This window comes from Nyctereutes procyonoides, unplaced genomic scaffold (genome assembly GCF_905146905.1).
Source record: "Nyctereutes procyonoides isolate TBG_1078 unplaced genomic scaffold, NYPRO_anot_genome, whole genome shotgun sequence".
Taxonomy (NCBI): domain Eukaryota; kingdom Metazoa; phylum Chordata; class Mammalia; order Carnivora; family Canidae; genus Nyctereutes; species Nyctereutes procyonoides.
In genome coordinates this window covers 17,459,421-17,472,772 of record NW_026575052.1, presented here as the reverse complement: position 1 = coordinate 17,472,772, position 13,352 = coordinate 17,459,421, and the positions used below count along the sequence as shown (strand labels likewise).

The window sequence follows — 13,352 nt, the reverse complement described above, 5'->3', positions numbered from 1 at the left end:
AGGCCCCGTGCTGGCCAGGCCGGAAAGAAGAACCCTTTCTGCCAGCAGTAAGACCCTGGCTGCCCACTACTAACATGGATAGTCCAGATTCCTTAGTGTGGCATTCAAGGCCCTTCACCATGGGCTCTGGCCTCACCTCCCTGCTCCTCTGCACCCTACCTCCTGGTCGGAGATCCGTTTCTCATCAGGCAACCTTGTCTGACTGATGACTCTGCCCGCCACACCTGTGTCCTGGCTGCATCCCCAGCAAAGGCGGCCATCCCCCATCCCGCCATCTCCTCCATGAGGTGGGGACCGGAGGGCAAGCACAGGGCAGCCCACAAGCTGCATGGAGACTTGCCAAATGCCACCGGGCTGGCCTGGTTTTGAGAACCCATATTCGACCTGTACATTACTGGCCATCACACACGTGGGGACTCATCCCAGCTATGGCACCCTGTCTCTACAACAGAAGGACCTTAACAGCCATCTGGACTGACCCCGCCTGAGGCCATAGCCCTCCATTTCATCCCATCCTCAGTCCCCTCCAGGGCTGGGGAATTCCTTCAGCTGCAGTTGAAGGGCAAAGGAGACCAAGGGACCCTGGGACATGCACGGATTTTGTTCTAACCCACCCCCCCAACAACCCACCCCAGAGTCCACACCTCCCACTGGGCTTCTCCCCTGTTCTCAGCCTCCATCCCCACTGGCCTCCTCTTGGCACCACTAGCTTCCAGGCTCCTTCCTTTATCCAGGCTGGCTGTCCCCTCTTCTGGGCATACTTCCCTCAGATAATGGCTGGTGAAAACCCTTACTCCTATTGTCAGCATAGAAGCTTTGACTGGGCACCTTTCCTGACTCCCTAGACTAGGCCTGGCCTCTGTAGCCCCCCAACACCCCCTGCCCCAAGCGTTGGTACTTATGTTGTCACCATCTAGTCACTGTTTCCTGGACTGCCTCCTGAGGCCAAGTGCTTCCCTGGTCTCATTCACCACCATTACCCCAGGGCCTGGTGCAGGCTCAGCTCGAGGACACGGTACGTAGTCATGGACCGAATGAAGGAAAGTGAGTTTTCTCTTCGAGGCCAGTCACAGTCAACAGTACTATGCTCCGCACAACCAAAGCCGTCCGTAGTGCACAAGTATTTGTTGAGTGCCTGCCCAAGCACCCTTCAGAGGACATCAGGTCCTTCTTCAGGGACCCCACCAAGCCCTCCTCCAGCCTCCTCTAGTCTAAGTGCCAAGGCTGCCTGGCCTCCTCCCTGGACTCCCAGCCTCAGCCTTGCCTCCCCCCACCTGCCCCGCCTCCTCCACCTGTGCAGCAGCACAGGAACCTGACCTTGTCATGGCCCCACCTGGCAACCTCCACCGTCTTTCCCTTTTCCAGGACAGAGTCCAAACCCTGTGCCCCGGTATTCAAGGCCTTGGTTTCTAAAGCCTCACTCTCCACCACTGCTCTCCCCAGCGCAGCATCCTTCCAACTTCCCCACAGCACACGTGCAGACACATACCCCAGCAGGCCCCAGAGAACTTTGCTTGTGCTGTTGACCATCTCTAGGAAGGGTTACAGACCCTTCAACACCTGACCCAGATGGTCCTCCCCACCACCACATACTTCCCTCTTTTATGAACCCTTCCACACCCACCAGCCTCCAGGTCACAGAGGGCTTCCACTGGGCCAGGGCTTGCCTCTGACCATTGATCGCCCTTGTGTGTGCCACCCAGCAGTGGGCTGGCTCCTTGGGGAGTGCCAGCTGGGTGACTGGAGGGCAAGGCTGTGTGCTTTCCCTGAAACAGCCCCCAAGCTCTTCAGGCCCTGAACTGTGAGTCAGAAGTAAGTCCTCAATTCCCACAGCACAGTCCTGCCTTTGCCCTGCACCTTCTCAGTAGGGGACAGCCCAGCCCTGGCTCCCACAGGGGCAGTGAAGGGGAACTCACCATGAACCCCAGGCAATACAGGGGCCCCACCCCGGGGCCCCAGAGACTCACTCTGCTGTGCCTAGCACCTCCATCCATCCAAGCTCCTTCCGCAGCCTGACTTCCGCAGCCCCTTCCTCCCTGTGCCACAGGCAGGCTCCTGGGGGATCTGGGCTTGAACACACTTCCACCTCCTCTTAGCGGAGTGACCTTGGGCAAGTGACTTTGCCTCCCTGACCCCAGTTTCCTCAGCCCAAAAATGAGGATGATAATAATAACTGAAAGGACTGTAAGGACTCAGTGACCTATTCTAAGGGTGTTCCTAAGATACTTTCATGGTGATAGTTTTTTAATACATTCATTTCTATTTAAGACAAATACTTTATGAAAATCAAAGAGTTTATTCAATGTTTACATAAAATCATTGAAAGTTCATTAGTTCTCACTGGTCTTTTATTTCCCAGGTAATAAAGGACGTAGAGTGACTGTGCTTTGTAATTCACATGACACTAGGTTCGGCGACTGAGCCTTCTGCAAGAGGACTCCCTCTCCCTGGAATTTTTCAGATGTGCTATCTCTTACTTAGAAACACAGATTCACAGTGTAGGAGGACTCTACCGATGCCTTGTATGGAATCACCTTCTGCAGGGCCAGGCACCCAGGAGCCTTTGACAAGGACTAGTTGTTACAACTTTATAACCACGACCATCATCATTGGTGGAACTTGAACGACACCTACCCTTGCCACCAGCATCGGTCCACATGTACGCATCACAGAGCCCAGAGAAGAGAAACAAATGCAAAAAAACAGTTTTCAGCCTGAGTAAACAAATCCAGTCACTCGTGCCTTTTCCTATAACTCATTAACCCACTCACAAAATGCTATCCCTGATTTTGGCATCGTGATGCTGCGCATCTGTGATCTTATATACATGTGCTAACTGCTGTTGTATGTGTGACAAGTGCTGTTTTTGTTTGATGACCGGACTCACTACAAAGTTCTGCGGACTTTCTTTTGAACCACATGTGGTATTTATTATTTACTGGGCCAACCCTGAATCTGAATTTCTAGAACACTCTGCCAATCACCTGCTTTTCTTTACTTGCTGTGTCTTCCTTTCACAGGAGGTCCCACCAAAATGCTCCAGCTCCTCTAAACTACATTACCAAAATGCTCCCAGGCACATCTTTCTCAACAAGCAGAGTAATCTTGCTCAACCTGTTTCTAACTCCCATTTCTATTACATGACCAAGGCTGGGTTAGCCTTGGACATGATCATCTTTTATTCCCACCATTACTGGCAGTCACCCTTGGAGGATGGATTTGATTTATGCCCTGATTAGTTCTCTGTGGAGGGGCAAAAAGCAGGAGTGAGTCTCTGTGGAATGGTAGGAAACAAGGAATCTGGATTCTGGTTGCTTCTTTATATCTGGCTTTTTTTGTTTGTCTCTCTAATGGATTCTGGGACTTGTGGGCATTTAGGACACCCACCTCTTTGTCACTGGATTAGGACACATTGGTTTAATTATAGGTGCCGCTGTCTAATAATTTGTCTCGAATGTTAATAGGACCCTCTTACGTTGCTTGTTTGGTTTCCTACCGTTATGCACTCAAATCACTCAAGAGAAAAAAAAATATGTGTCCTCGGGAATAGAGAACTATCCTTGGATCAAAAAACATCAGCAAAATACCCTCCCCTTCAGGGGCCTGTTAATTTTTTGTTGCTTTTATGGTCATGGTCTTGTTTAACATTTTAAAACAAAAGTTTACTTCTAAAAAAAACTAGGATTCTTTTTTTAAAGATTTTATTTATCATGAGAGAGAGAGCATGTGTGTGAGAGAACACAAGCAGGGAAAGGGACACAGGAGAGGGAGAAGCAGTCTCCGCTGAGCAGGAAGCCCCATGCAGGGCTTGATCCCAGGATCCCGGGACACAACCTGAGCCAAAGGCAGACGCTTACCTGACTGAGCCACCCAGGAAAACTAGGATTCTTCATACTTATCACTACTTGCTACTAATGTTTATTTTCTATTAGACCAAGGCTCATACCCACCTAGGCTGCCCACCTTGTGCCCTAGCCTTCTCAAATCCAGGCCTCAAATCAGAATAATAAAGTTATCAGAGTATCTCTTACACCTACATGCTCTTGGACTTTCTAGATGGCCACCAGCGACACCAAAGATTTTTTCTTTGATTTATAAGAAGAGGAGTGCTCTAAATGATCAAGTGTTTTGTATTTTCTAGTTTTAATTAGCAAACACTAGAGCAAGGGCTGTCCTATAAAGATGCAAGCGTAAAAAAGTTGGCAAATCAAAAGAAGAAAAGCTCAAGTTGGCTCAGTCAGTTAAGCACCTGACTCTTGATTTCAGCTCGGTCATGATCTCAGGGTTGTGAGATCGAGCCCCTGCATTAATTTTATATTTTATGTGTGTGTGTACATATATATGTGTATAAATAGATATTTATATGTATTATATATATGATTATATGCAATTTATATAAATATATAGTATATCATATAGAATTATATATATGTGCACTTTAAAAAATTATTATTTATATATTCATGAAGACGCAGAGAGAGAAGCAGAGACATAGGCAGAGGGAGAAGCAGGCTCCCTGCAGGGAGCTCAATGTGAGACTTGATCCCAGGACCCCAGGATCATGATCTGAGCCAAAGGCAGATGCTCAACCACTGAGCCACCCAGGCGTCCCTATATATGCACTTTTTAAAATGGAGACAAAAAAAAAACACTAGTTTATTTTCATGTACAATAAAAAATAAAAAAGTAATGTTCTTAAAAAATTTTTTTTCTACATTTAACTACACTTAATTAGTGACAGTCCTAACACATGCTTTATGAGATAAAGTAGAACCTAAAGATGGCTCAATGCCCTTGCTGCCTAAAATATGTTCTTAATCTGAAAAACCGATCATGCATTATATCTTAATAGAAGACTCCACTCTCCTCCATTCTGACATTGTTGATTGTTAAAATAAATGTTGCTTATTACAATAAATGGGCCATGTAGTCTTATCAACAGTTCCCAATCCCAGCTGCCTAAAGGCGTCTACTTCAGGTCAGAAGTTGAGTCTTCTGAAAAAGACATTAAGCTTGAGTAAAGGCCCGTAGCAAACACACTTGGCTGTCTATTCTCTCAGGGAATAGATGATGAATGAGCACAGCTTCCACGCTGATGCCATCACCTTGACCGGACACTGCCTGACACGAAGGCAGGACCCAAGACTCTTCAGTCCAGAAACAGACACTGTGGCAAAGCAGACTACCCAAGATCAGCAGAACAGGTGTTACGACCTTGAACTGAATGAAAGTGATTTAACCAGAGTTCATTTCTATTTCCTAAAGGGGATATGAGAAGACCCTTTTCTTCTTTGATCTGCCTCTAATCCTCAATTTAGGAGGCTATGTTTGAACAAGGAATAAAATATTTCTTAAATGGTGCCTTCGCAACTAACCTTTCAGAATTCTGGGGGAAGAGGGAAACTAAACAAAGTTAACATAGATATAAACTCATGAATTATCAAGGAAATTTTAAAATAATTCTGTTGGGACACCTGGGCGGCTCAGTTAGGTGAACATCTGACTCTTGATTTCTGCTCAGGTCATGATCTCGGGGTTGTGGGATTGGGCCCTGCATCAGCTTAGCACAGAGTCTGCTTAAGGATTCTCTCTCTCCTTCTGCCCCTCCCTCCCTTGTCCCCCAACTCTCTCTCTCTCAAATAAATAATCTTTAAAAAAGTTATAAAATTAAAAAATAGTTTTATTGAAACAGCATGTTACTGGCCCCACCTACAAAACTGCTCAGAATAATCGCTGACAAATGCAGTGCCTTTACTGGGATCATTTACTCCTCGTGGCTGTTAGTTTGGTAAATAGGGTCAGTAAGAATCTGTCCCCCTTCCCTACAGGATATAATTGGGTAAATCAAATTTGTAACCATGACCATGCCAGAAATGTCACATTTAAAGACAAATTTCATTTAATTAGGCATGACAAGCCTGAGAGCAAAACACAAGGGCCAACCTTCACATGTGGGAATGTGGCCTCCCTAGGAAGCTGCACTAGATCTGCTCCCTGGCTTGTGAAACCCCAGCCCTTAATGTTACAGAAAAAGTGGCTCCTGCCAGCCCAAGACACTGACAAAAGGGAAATCTGCAAAAAGAACGTACCCTGACCGTTACAGGCTGTAGGGGCAACAACCCAACAAATCTGAACTGAATGGTTCTAGCTTTCTGATCCTAGATAATATCCTAAGAAATTTTTTCACACACAAGATTAAAATCATGACCCCGGGGTTTTGCGAGGTCTCCTGACAGAAGTTAACTCTGAAACGTCAGTGTCACATGCTCTGATTTTAATAGCCATACAACCAGCAGGACTTTGTTTATTAATCACCTCCCGCCCCCCGCCCAGGGCATCTGGGTGTCTTAGTTGGTTAAGCCTCTGCCTTCAGCTCAGGTCGTGATCTCAGGGTCCTGCGACGGAGCCCCTTGTCCAGCTCCTGGCTCAGTGGGGAGCCTGCTTCCTCCTCTCCCTCTGCTTCTCCCCCTGCTCATGCTCTCTCTCTGTATCTCTCTGTCTCAATGAGTAAACAACAGAAAAATCAACACCTCATTACATATGCCTGTGTCCAAAAAAAACTGGCCAAACTTAAAAAAGAAATCAAAGTAATGACAAACATCAGAAAATTGCTGTAACAAAAACAAAAACAAAAACAAAAGAAAATTGCTGGAACACACTTCGATGGTCAAATCCTTATACCTCGGGAGGCACCGGAGCGAGAGAAACAGAGGCTTGCCCTGCTGTCACTCTGCCAATGTTTCTTACTTATCAAACCTACACATTAGGTCTCTGAGTCCAAGAACTAGACAAGGCATTCTGCATCCTGTGATAAAGCCTACTAAGACCATGGACATATACAAATAAATCACAACAGTGATAACAATTTTTAAAAACCTAGAAACAAAAACTAGGGTCTCTCTGTCTAGCATTAGTCCCCCAAAGAGAGAAAACTTGATTGCTCCCGGCGAATTACAAGCTCCACAGCAAAAATCACCTTATCCCCGACTTTTACAAAGCTGATACTGGCCAACAGATAGCAATGCTCACAGATGTGATCATCACTGGGGGAGAGAACCACTGTGTCTCTTCCTCTCTGAAGGGATGAACTGCAATCTTGGTAACCTTTGGTATGTTTCTTTAAATACCTATGGTATTTTTATTTGGTGAGTGCCAAGTTAGCCTTTCTGATGTCTGTATTCCCCTGCAAAAATTTGTCTTTCCTCAAAGCATTTGTATTTCTGAGGCTGTCTTTCACACACTTCGCTAGACTGTATGCCTATGAGGACAGGGATTTTTGTCTGTTTTATTCACTGCTGTGTCTCCAGCACCTAGGATCATGTCTGTCTTAGAGCAGAGGCTCTGTAAATATTTGTTACATGGATGAATCATATGCCCTATAAAAGATAGTTCTATTTATTCCACAAATATTCAACAAATGCCTAGTTGCTTGTTACGCTCCACACACTGAGGATATAGGAATGGAGACGACCAAGCCCTTGCCTTCAAGAACACCCAATGTATTTGGGGTGGTGGGCAAAGAACCTGGCAAGACAGCCTGCCACTGCTCTGATGGAGATGCACATGGCCTGTTGGGGCCCCAGGAAGACTTCCCTGGAGGAAGCTGAATAGAGAGATGGCTAGGAGAGGGCCAGAGAAACAGGATAAAGAAGGGAGAGAGTGTTTCAAGTAAAGGACACAGCAGATGAGAAACACTGGGAAGGGCAGCATAGTAGTGATGGCAGAGGCCAGTGAGGTCTATAAAAGTCCTATTATCAGAGGCCTCAAAAGCCAAGTAAAGGAGTTTGGTCTTGACCATCAGGGCAGTAAGCACCTAAGAAGGTCCTTGCACCTGGCATAGGTGCTGAGCTGATACCGGCTGCAGGGGGGGGCAGCACCAGGCAGGCCACTCACCTGGTGTGCTGCTGGAGGTGGGAGAGCTGTCGGAAGGACTTATCACAGTAGGAGCAGTGGTAGGGCTTGACGCCCAGGTGGATGCGCAGGTGCTGGGCCAGGTAGGAGGCGTTGGCAAAGGACTTGGAGCAGTGCGGGCACTTGTGGGGCTTGGCCTCGGTGTGTGACTTGGAGTGGATCTGCATCTCAGACTTGGTGAAAAAGGTCAGTGGGCACACCTTACACCTGTGAGGCAAGAGGCACATCATACCCGGGAAGTGTAAGCTTCTGCCTGTAAGCTCAGGGGACTTCCACAAGCACACAGACCTCGCACCTGGCACAGGGCTTTCTTGTGAGGAGCCCACCTTGGAAAGACAGGGGGCAGCCTGCCAACCCGAGCATCCTCCAATGTGGAGGTGAAGGCTGTCCTACTGGGGGCCCATTTGCAGCAGCAGGGGAGTGGGTTACATTTCCCCGGGAGGAGAGGGCCCAGCAGTTCTGGAAAGGTTTGCCCAACATTCCTTACTCCTTAACACTCAGGAGTAAGAAGTTTTCCTCTGGGCTGCACATCAGAAGCATCTGGGGAGTTTTCAAAAAGGGCTGACTGGACCTCTGCATGCCCCCCCCCCCCACCTAACAAATTAAATCAGGATTTCTGGAGGTACAGTCCTGGGATTGGCATTTTCTGAGCCCTCCCCAAATGACTGTAACTTGAGGGCTGGGAACATTGTTGGAAGGAAGGAAGAATCAGACTCCCACATCTCCAGGCTGCCTGTGAGGTTGGCTCCCAGCAGCCCTGCACATGCATGGAGTACAGTCCCCAGCCCACCTGCAAAAGGTCAGAACTCCCACTCCTCTGGGCCTGGCACCCACCCTCAGCCCCCAGGGTCCCTCTTTCCAACCCCAGCTGCTGGGCATCTAGGGCGAGCCTCTGCCCCATGCCCATGTGGACCCCCTCCCACCAAGACCCCCACCTGTATGTCTTGCCCTCCTTGGCAGTCTCGCCCGAGGCCAGGATGGGGTAAGGGACTACGAGGACAGGCGGCCCCCCTGGGTTCTCCGCCTTGATCTTTTTGCGGCCGCGCTCGGACTTGGGGGGGCCAAGCAGGCCGTGGCCCTGGATTGTCTTGATGGAGTCCAGGAGGGGGGGGCTGGTGATCCCTGAGATGAGGGTGGGGGACGAGGCGATGAGGCGGCTCTGGCTGGTGGTGGTGGGTGTGGACGGGGTGCTGGTACCCGTGCCTGCACTCGACTCGGACGTGCTCACAGCCGGGGTCCGGGAGGAGAGCCCCAGACCTGTGGAAGACATGAGGGTGGGGGCAGCTGCAGAGGCCTTTCCGAGCCTCCCCTTCCCTTTGTAAATTACCCAGGGGTGACTCCATGAGAGCCTGTGTACGTGTAAGATGCCTTACATACCTAAGGACTAAATTGGGTTGGTAACAGAGGCCCTTTGGAAATACTTCAAACCACAGCAAAAAAGCACAAAGATGTTCACTACCGTATTATTTGCAATGGCAAAAAAATCAGAGTAATCAAAATATGCAACATGAGGGAAGGGGTCAATAAACTGTGATCAACCTTCTCTACTGAATATTAACTGCCCATTAAAGAGATGATGTTTGTGAAATGAAACACACGCACAAAACAAATGAACAGACATGTTATATGTATGTACAGAAAAAGTAAGTAGGGGAAGAAGAGGTATCAAAAGTAATGTGGACAGTAAGGTTAGGAGTAAAAAAATTTTTTTTTAAAGTTTTTTGGCTTAACTGTACTTTGATTCTTTGACAATGAACTTTTTCAAAAACTTCTGTAATACAAGGGCGCCTGGCTGGCTCAGTCAGAGGAGCAGTGTTCAACTCTTGATCTCGGGATTGTGGGTTCGAGCCCCACACTGGGTGTAGAGATTACTTTAAAAAAAATGGAAAAAGAAAAAAAAACTTTTGTAATAAAAGGCATTCTTTTAAAAATGAGAGGACTAGAAACATTTACAATATCAGGTCAAGCAGACCACAAGAGGAAAGTGGTAATGATCATGTAACAAAAACAACGCTGCTTTTAGAAAGAAACCAAAAATCCATCCACTGAGAAAGGTAAGATCCAGAGATAGACAACTGTTTGTGTCACCTGCTGCCAGCAGGAGTGTGCATTTATCACCCTCGATGGAGGGCTGATGGCCAGAAGCCATTAATATGTCAAATGTACCTAACTTCTGACAAACCAATGACTTTTAGAAATGGTACATGAAGAAATATTTGCGCATGAGCACAAAGATGTGTGTATACGGACTTTCTGTGCAACCAAACTGAATACAACCAGTTTGTCTTCAGCAGGGGCTGTGTAAAAAGATGTGGTCCATCCTCCCTATAAAGGACTGAGCAGCCACAAAAACAAGAAAGACGCTATAGCGTGGTGGAGAGAGAATGCCCAAATGTGCTGTTGTCAGGTGAAAAAGCAAATCACAGACAGTATGAACCCATCTATTTAAAAAAACACACACCTAAGCTTCATATGTATGTAAAAGACAATAAAGATGTGTGTGTAAATGCTCAGAAATAGATCTGAGAAGACACACCCAACTAAATTTGTGTATAAATTGTGGTTTGCACTAGGGAGGACGAAGAATTTTCTGGTAAAAGGAGACTTTCATACTTTGTCTATCTGCTTCTATTATTATTTGAATTTTTTTTACCTGGTGAATTCATCCATTTTTTATATCTGTGATTAAAGAATAAAACAAAATAAATTATAGAGAAAACATACGAAAAGGCTAACAATAGTATGACTCGGGCTAATTTTTTCTTTTCAGCTTGTCTGCAATTTCTAAATTTTCTGTAAGGACTATGAATTACCTTTATAATTAAAAAAAGCATTAAACATGCTTCTCATAGAATGGTGAGTAGGAAAAGTGAGTTGAAGTCATGGGTAAAGCCCTACTACAAGCTCAGCAAAACACACACGCATATTAAAAAATAAACAGGATGGAAAAGGAAGGAAATGAACCAAAAGGCTCTCTAAGCTGCTGGGTTAGGAGCTGGGGATTATGAGTGGGTTTTTTTTTTCCCCTTAGTTTCGCTTTTTTCCAAATTTCCCTTAATATGCTTATATTACTTTTTTAATATTACTTTTATAATGAAAAAAATAAATTTAATAAAATCATAATAAGGGGGGGATGTTCAGAGTGTAGCTGGTCAGGCCTCGGGGGAGGCTCACTGGGTCCCATAATTCCTGGGAAATCTCTGAGAAGGGGCAAAGGAGGAGAGAGGCAGGGGTGAGCCAGGGGAGGAACAAAGGCCCAGCTGCAGTGGCCTCCAGAGAAAGCCTGGCTGCCAGGCTCTGGGGTAGACGTCAGGCAGCCCTGGCGCCGTGACACCACCTCAGGATGTGCCCCACACCCTGGTATCAACCTACCCAAGACTGAGCTCACCTTTTTCCTTACTAGGTGCTTCCTCCTATGATTCCACCTGCCGGGCAGTGCCTGGGGTGCTCTCACTCCTTCCCACTCTTCACCCCTACATCTAGTCCAGCACCAAGCCCTGTCCATTCCCCTCAACAAGTCCCAGATCTATCCCCTTCTCTCTATGCCCACTGCCTCTGCCTGATCCAGGCCACCACTCTCTCCTGCAGATCTCCCTGCTTCCTCTCTCAGCAAGCCAGTCCTCACTTTGCAGCCAGACTCAGGTCTGCAACCCAAATCTGAGCATTTCCCTCCCCTACTTAAAAATCGTCCATGGCTCCCCGTTGCCTGCCGGTAAAGTCCAAACTGCACAGCCTGGCCCACAGGGCCCTTCACATCTGGTCGGCTTCCTCTCTGAGACCAGGTAGAGCCAAGGGTCATTAACACATGGGCTCTGGAGCCACGCTGCCTGCCTCTGCCTCCTGCTGACTGTGCAACTCTGACTCAGTTTCCTCATCTGTTAAATGGAGACGTCAGAGTGAACAGGAAACTGCTGTTTCCGGAGTCAAAAATAATCACCTGTTCAACCTCATACTAGCAGTACCCACCCCACAGGGGCTCAACTGTGGAGTCAGCTGCCATATTATAGTCGTAGTCACCACCATCATCATCATCGTTTGGCCCTCCCACCCCGACAGACCTTCCGACGTGCGCTTTCTACACACAGACCCGCCTTGCACATGCTGTTCCCTCTTCCTGCTCCGCGGCCCTCAGCCACCCTGCACCTGCACAAGGCCCTTTCCCTCACCCCCAACAAGTCCGGTCAGGGCTCTTCTCTGGATTCCGTAAGTTCCCAGGAGGCAGCGCCCCCACCTCGGTCAGGATGGGGGGGGGTCCTCCCAGGCCAGGATGCGAGGGGACCTTCGCCCCGCCCCGCGCCCGGCAGCCCCGCCCCTCGCCCCGCCCCTCGCCCGGCAGCCCCGCCCCTCCCCTCGCCGCCGGCCCCGCCCCGCCCGGCCCGCCGTACCTGTGACGGTGCTGGTGGCGGGCCGCGCGTGCAGCGCCACGTCGGGCTGCGGCACTGCCTGCGGGTGCAGCCCCGGCACCTGCTGCAGCTTGGGCAGCGACATGACCGCCTGGCTGCTCTCGGCCGGCGCCGGCGGCACCAGCAGCGGCTGCTGCGACGAGGCCGACGTGGGCGGCAGGTGCGGCGGCCGGATCTTCTCCGCCATCAGCTGCTCCTTGATCTTGTTAATCAGAACCAGGTTGTCCAGCTGCGGGCGGGAGAGGAGAGGCACTGAGGGGGCTGGGGCCGCCGGTCCCCCGCGAGCCAGGAGCCCCGAGCCCCGCAGGCCGGGCCGAAGCCAGGGCAAAGCAAAGCGGCTCCAGGAGGGAGGGCGGTCGGAGGGCGATGCTTGGTCTTACCTGGCTGGGCATGGTGGGAGGAGGGGGCCAGAAGTAGGGGTTGTTAAATCGAGGCTCGGCCATCCTGCGGGGAGAGAGCGACTGTCACAGGGACCCTCCCCACCCGCCTGGGGCGAGCTCCCATCAGCCGTGCCCACTCAAGACTGGCCCGGTGTCTGGGACCCCTGCCCCTGTGGGACCCTCACCCTGCAACAGACCCCCTCCCAGGCCTGGGCAACAGGTCTCCAAGCTGAAAAGTCAGGAATTCAGTGTCTCCCTCTGTGGGCCCCAGAGGGCAAAGGTCAGAGACAGATCAGCTGTGCTCCCAGTCCCCCCATCACCCTGATGTGGGCAGACCAATCCCCATCCCCTAGAAGGACCCAAGGCTGCAGAGCTGACCCCATGGACCCATGGATTCCACACAGAAGCCCCCCATCTCCCCGCTCCTAGACAGAGACACATTGGGGAATCTTGGAGCACTTTGTAAATGGCCATAAAACAGAGGTAACTGTCCAACCCTGATCCCTGCCCTTCTGACCGCTGACCCCTTGAAGGCAGACATCCTCATCAGAACAAGGGGGCAGCCTGGGTCATCAGATACGGCCACTCTGAAGGGCAATTTGGCACGATGGTTTAGAGACCCAAATGATTATTGCCCTTAGACCTGAGAAACTGTACC

The 13,352-nt window shown here is 49.2% G+C and overlaps 1 protein-coding gene across 7 annotated transcripts in view; it reads right to left on the bottom strand.

Annotated features, from left to right (window-relative positions):
* Positions 1 to 13,352, bottom strand: part of ZNF362 (zinc finger protein 362) — a 40,132-nt gene that overhangs the window by 7,410 nt on the left and 19,370 nt on the right. For all 7 annotated transcript variants that reach the window (XM_055331720.1, XM_055331723.1, XM_055331719.1 and 4 more), the window contains 4 exons: positions 12,695 to 12,758; positions 12,297 to 12,543; positions 8,847 to 9,168; positions 7,894 to 8,118 (listed from right to left, as the gene is read on the bottom strand). In XM_055331720.1, coding sequence (XP_055187695.1) covers positions 7,894 to 8,118; positions 8,847 to 9,168; positions 12,297 to 12,543; positions 12,695 to 12,758 — 858 coding nt within the window. The remainder of the gene's footprint in view (positions 1 to 7,893; positions 8,119 to 8,846; positions 9,169 to 12,296; positions 12,544 to 12,694; positions 12,759 to 13,352) is intronic.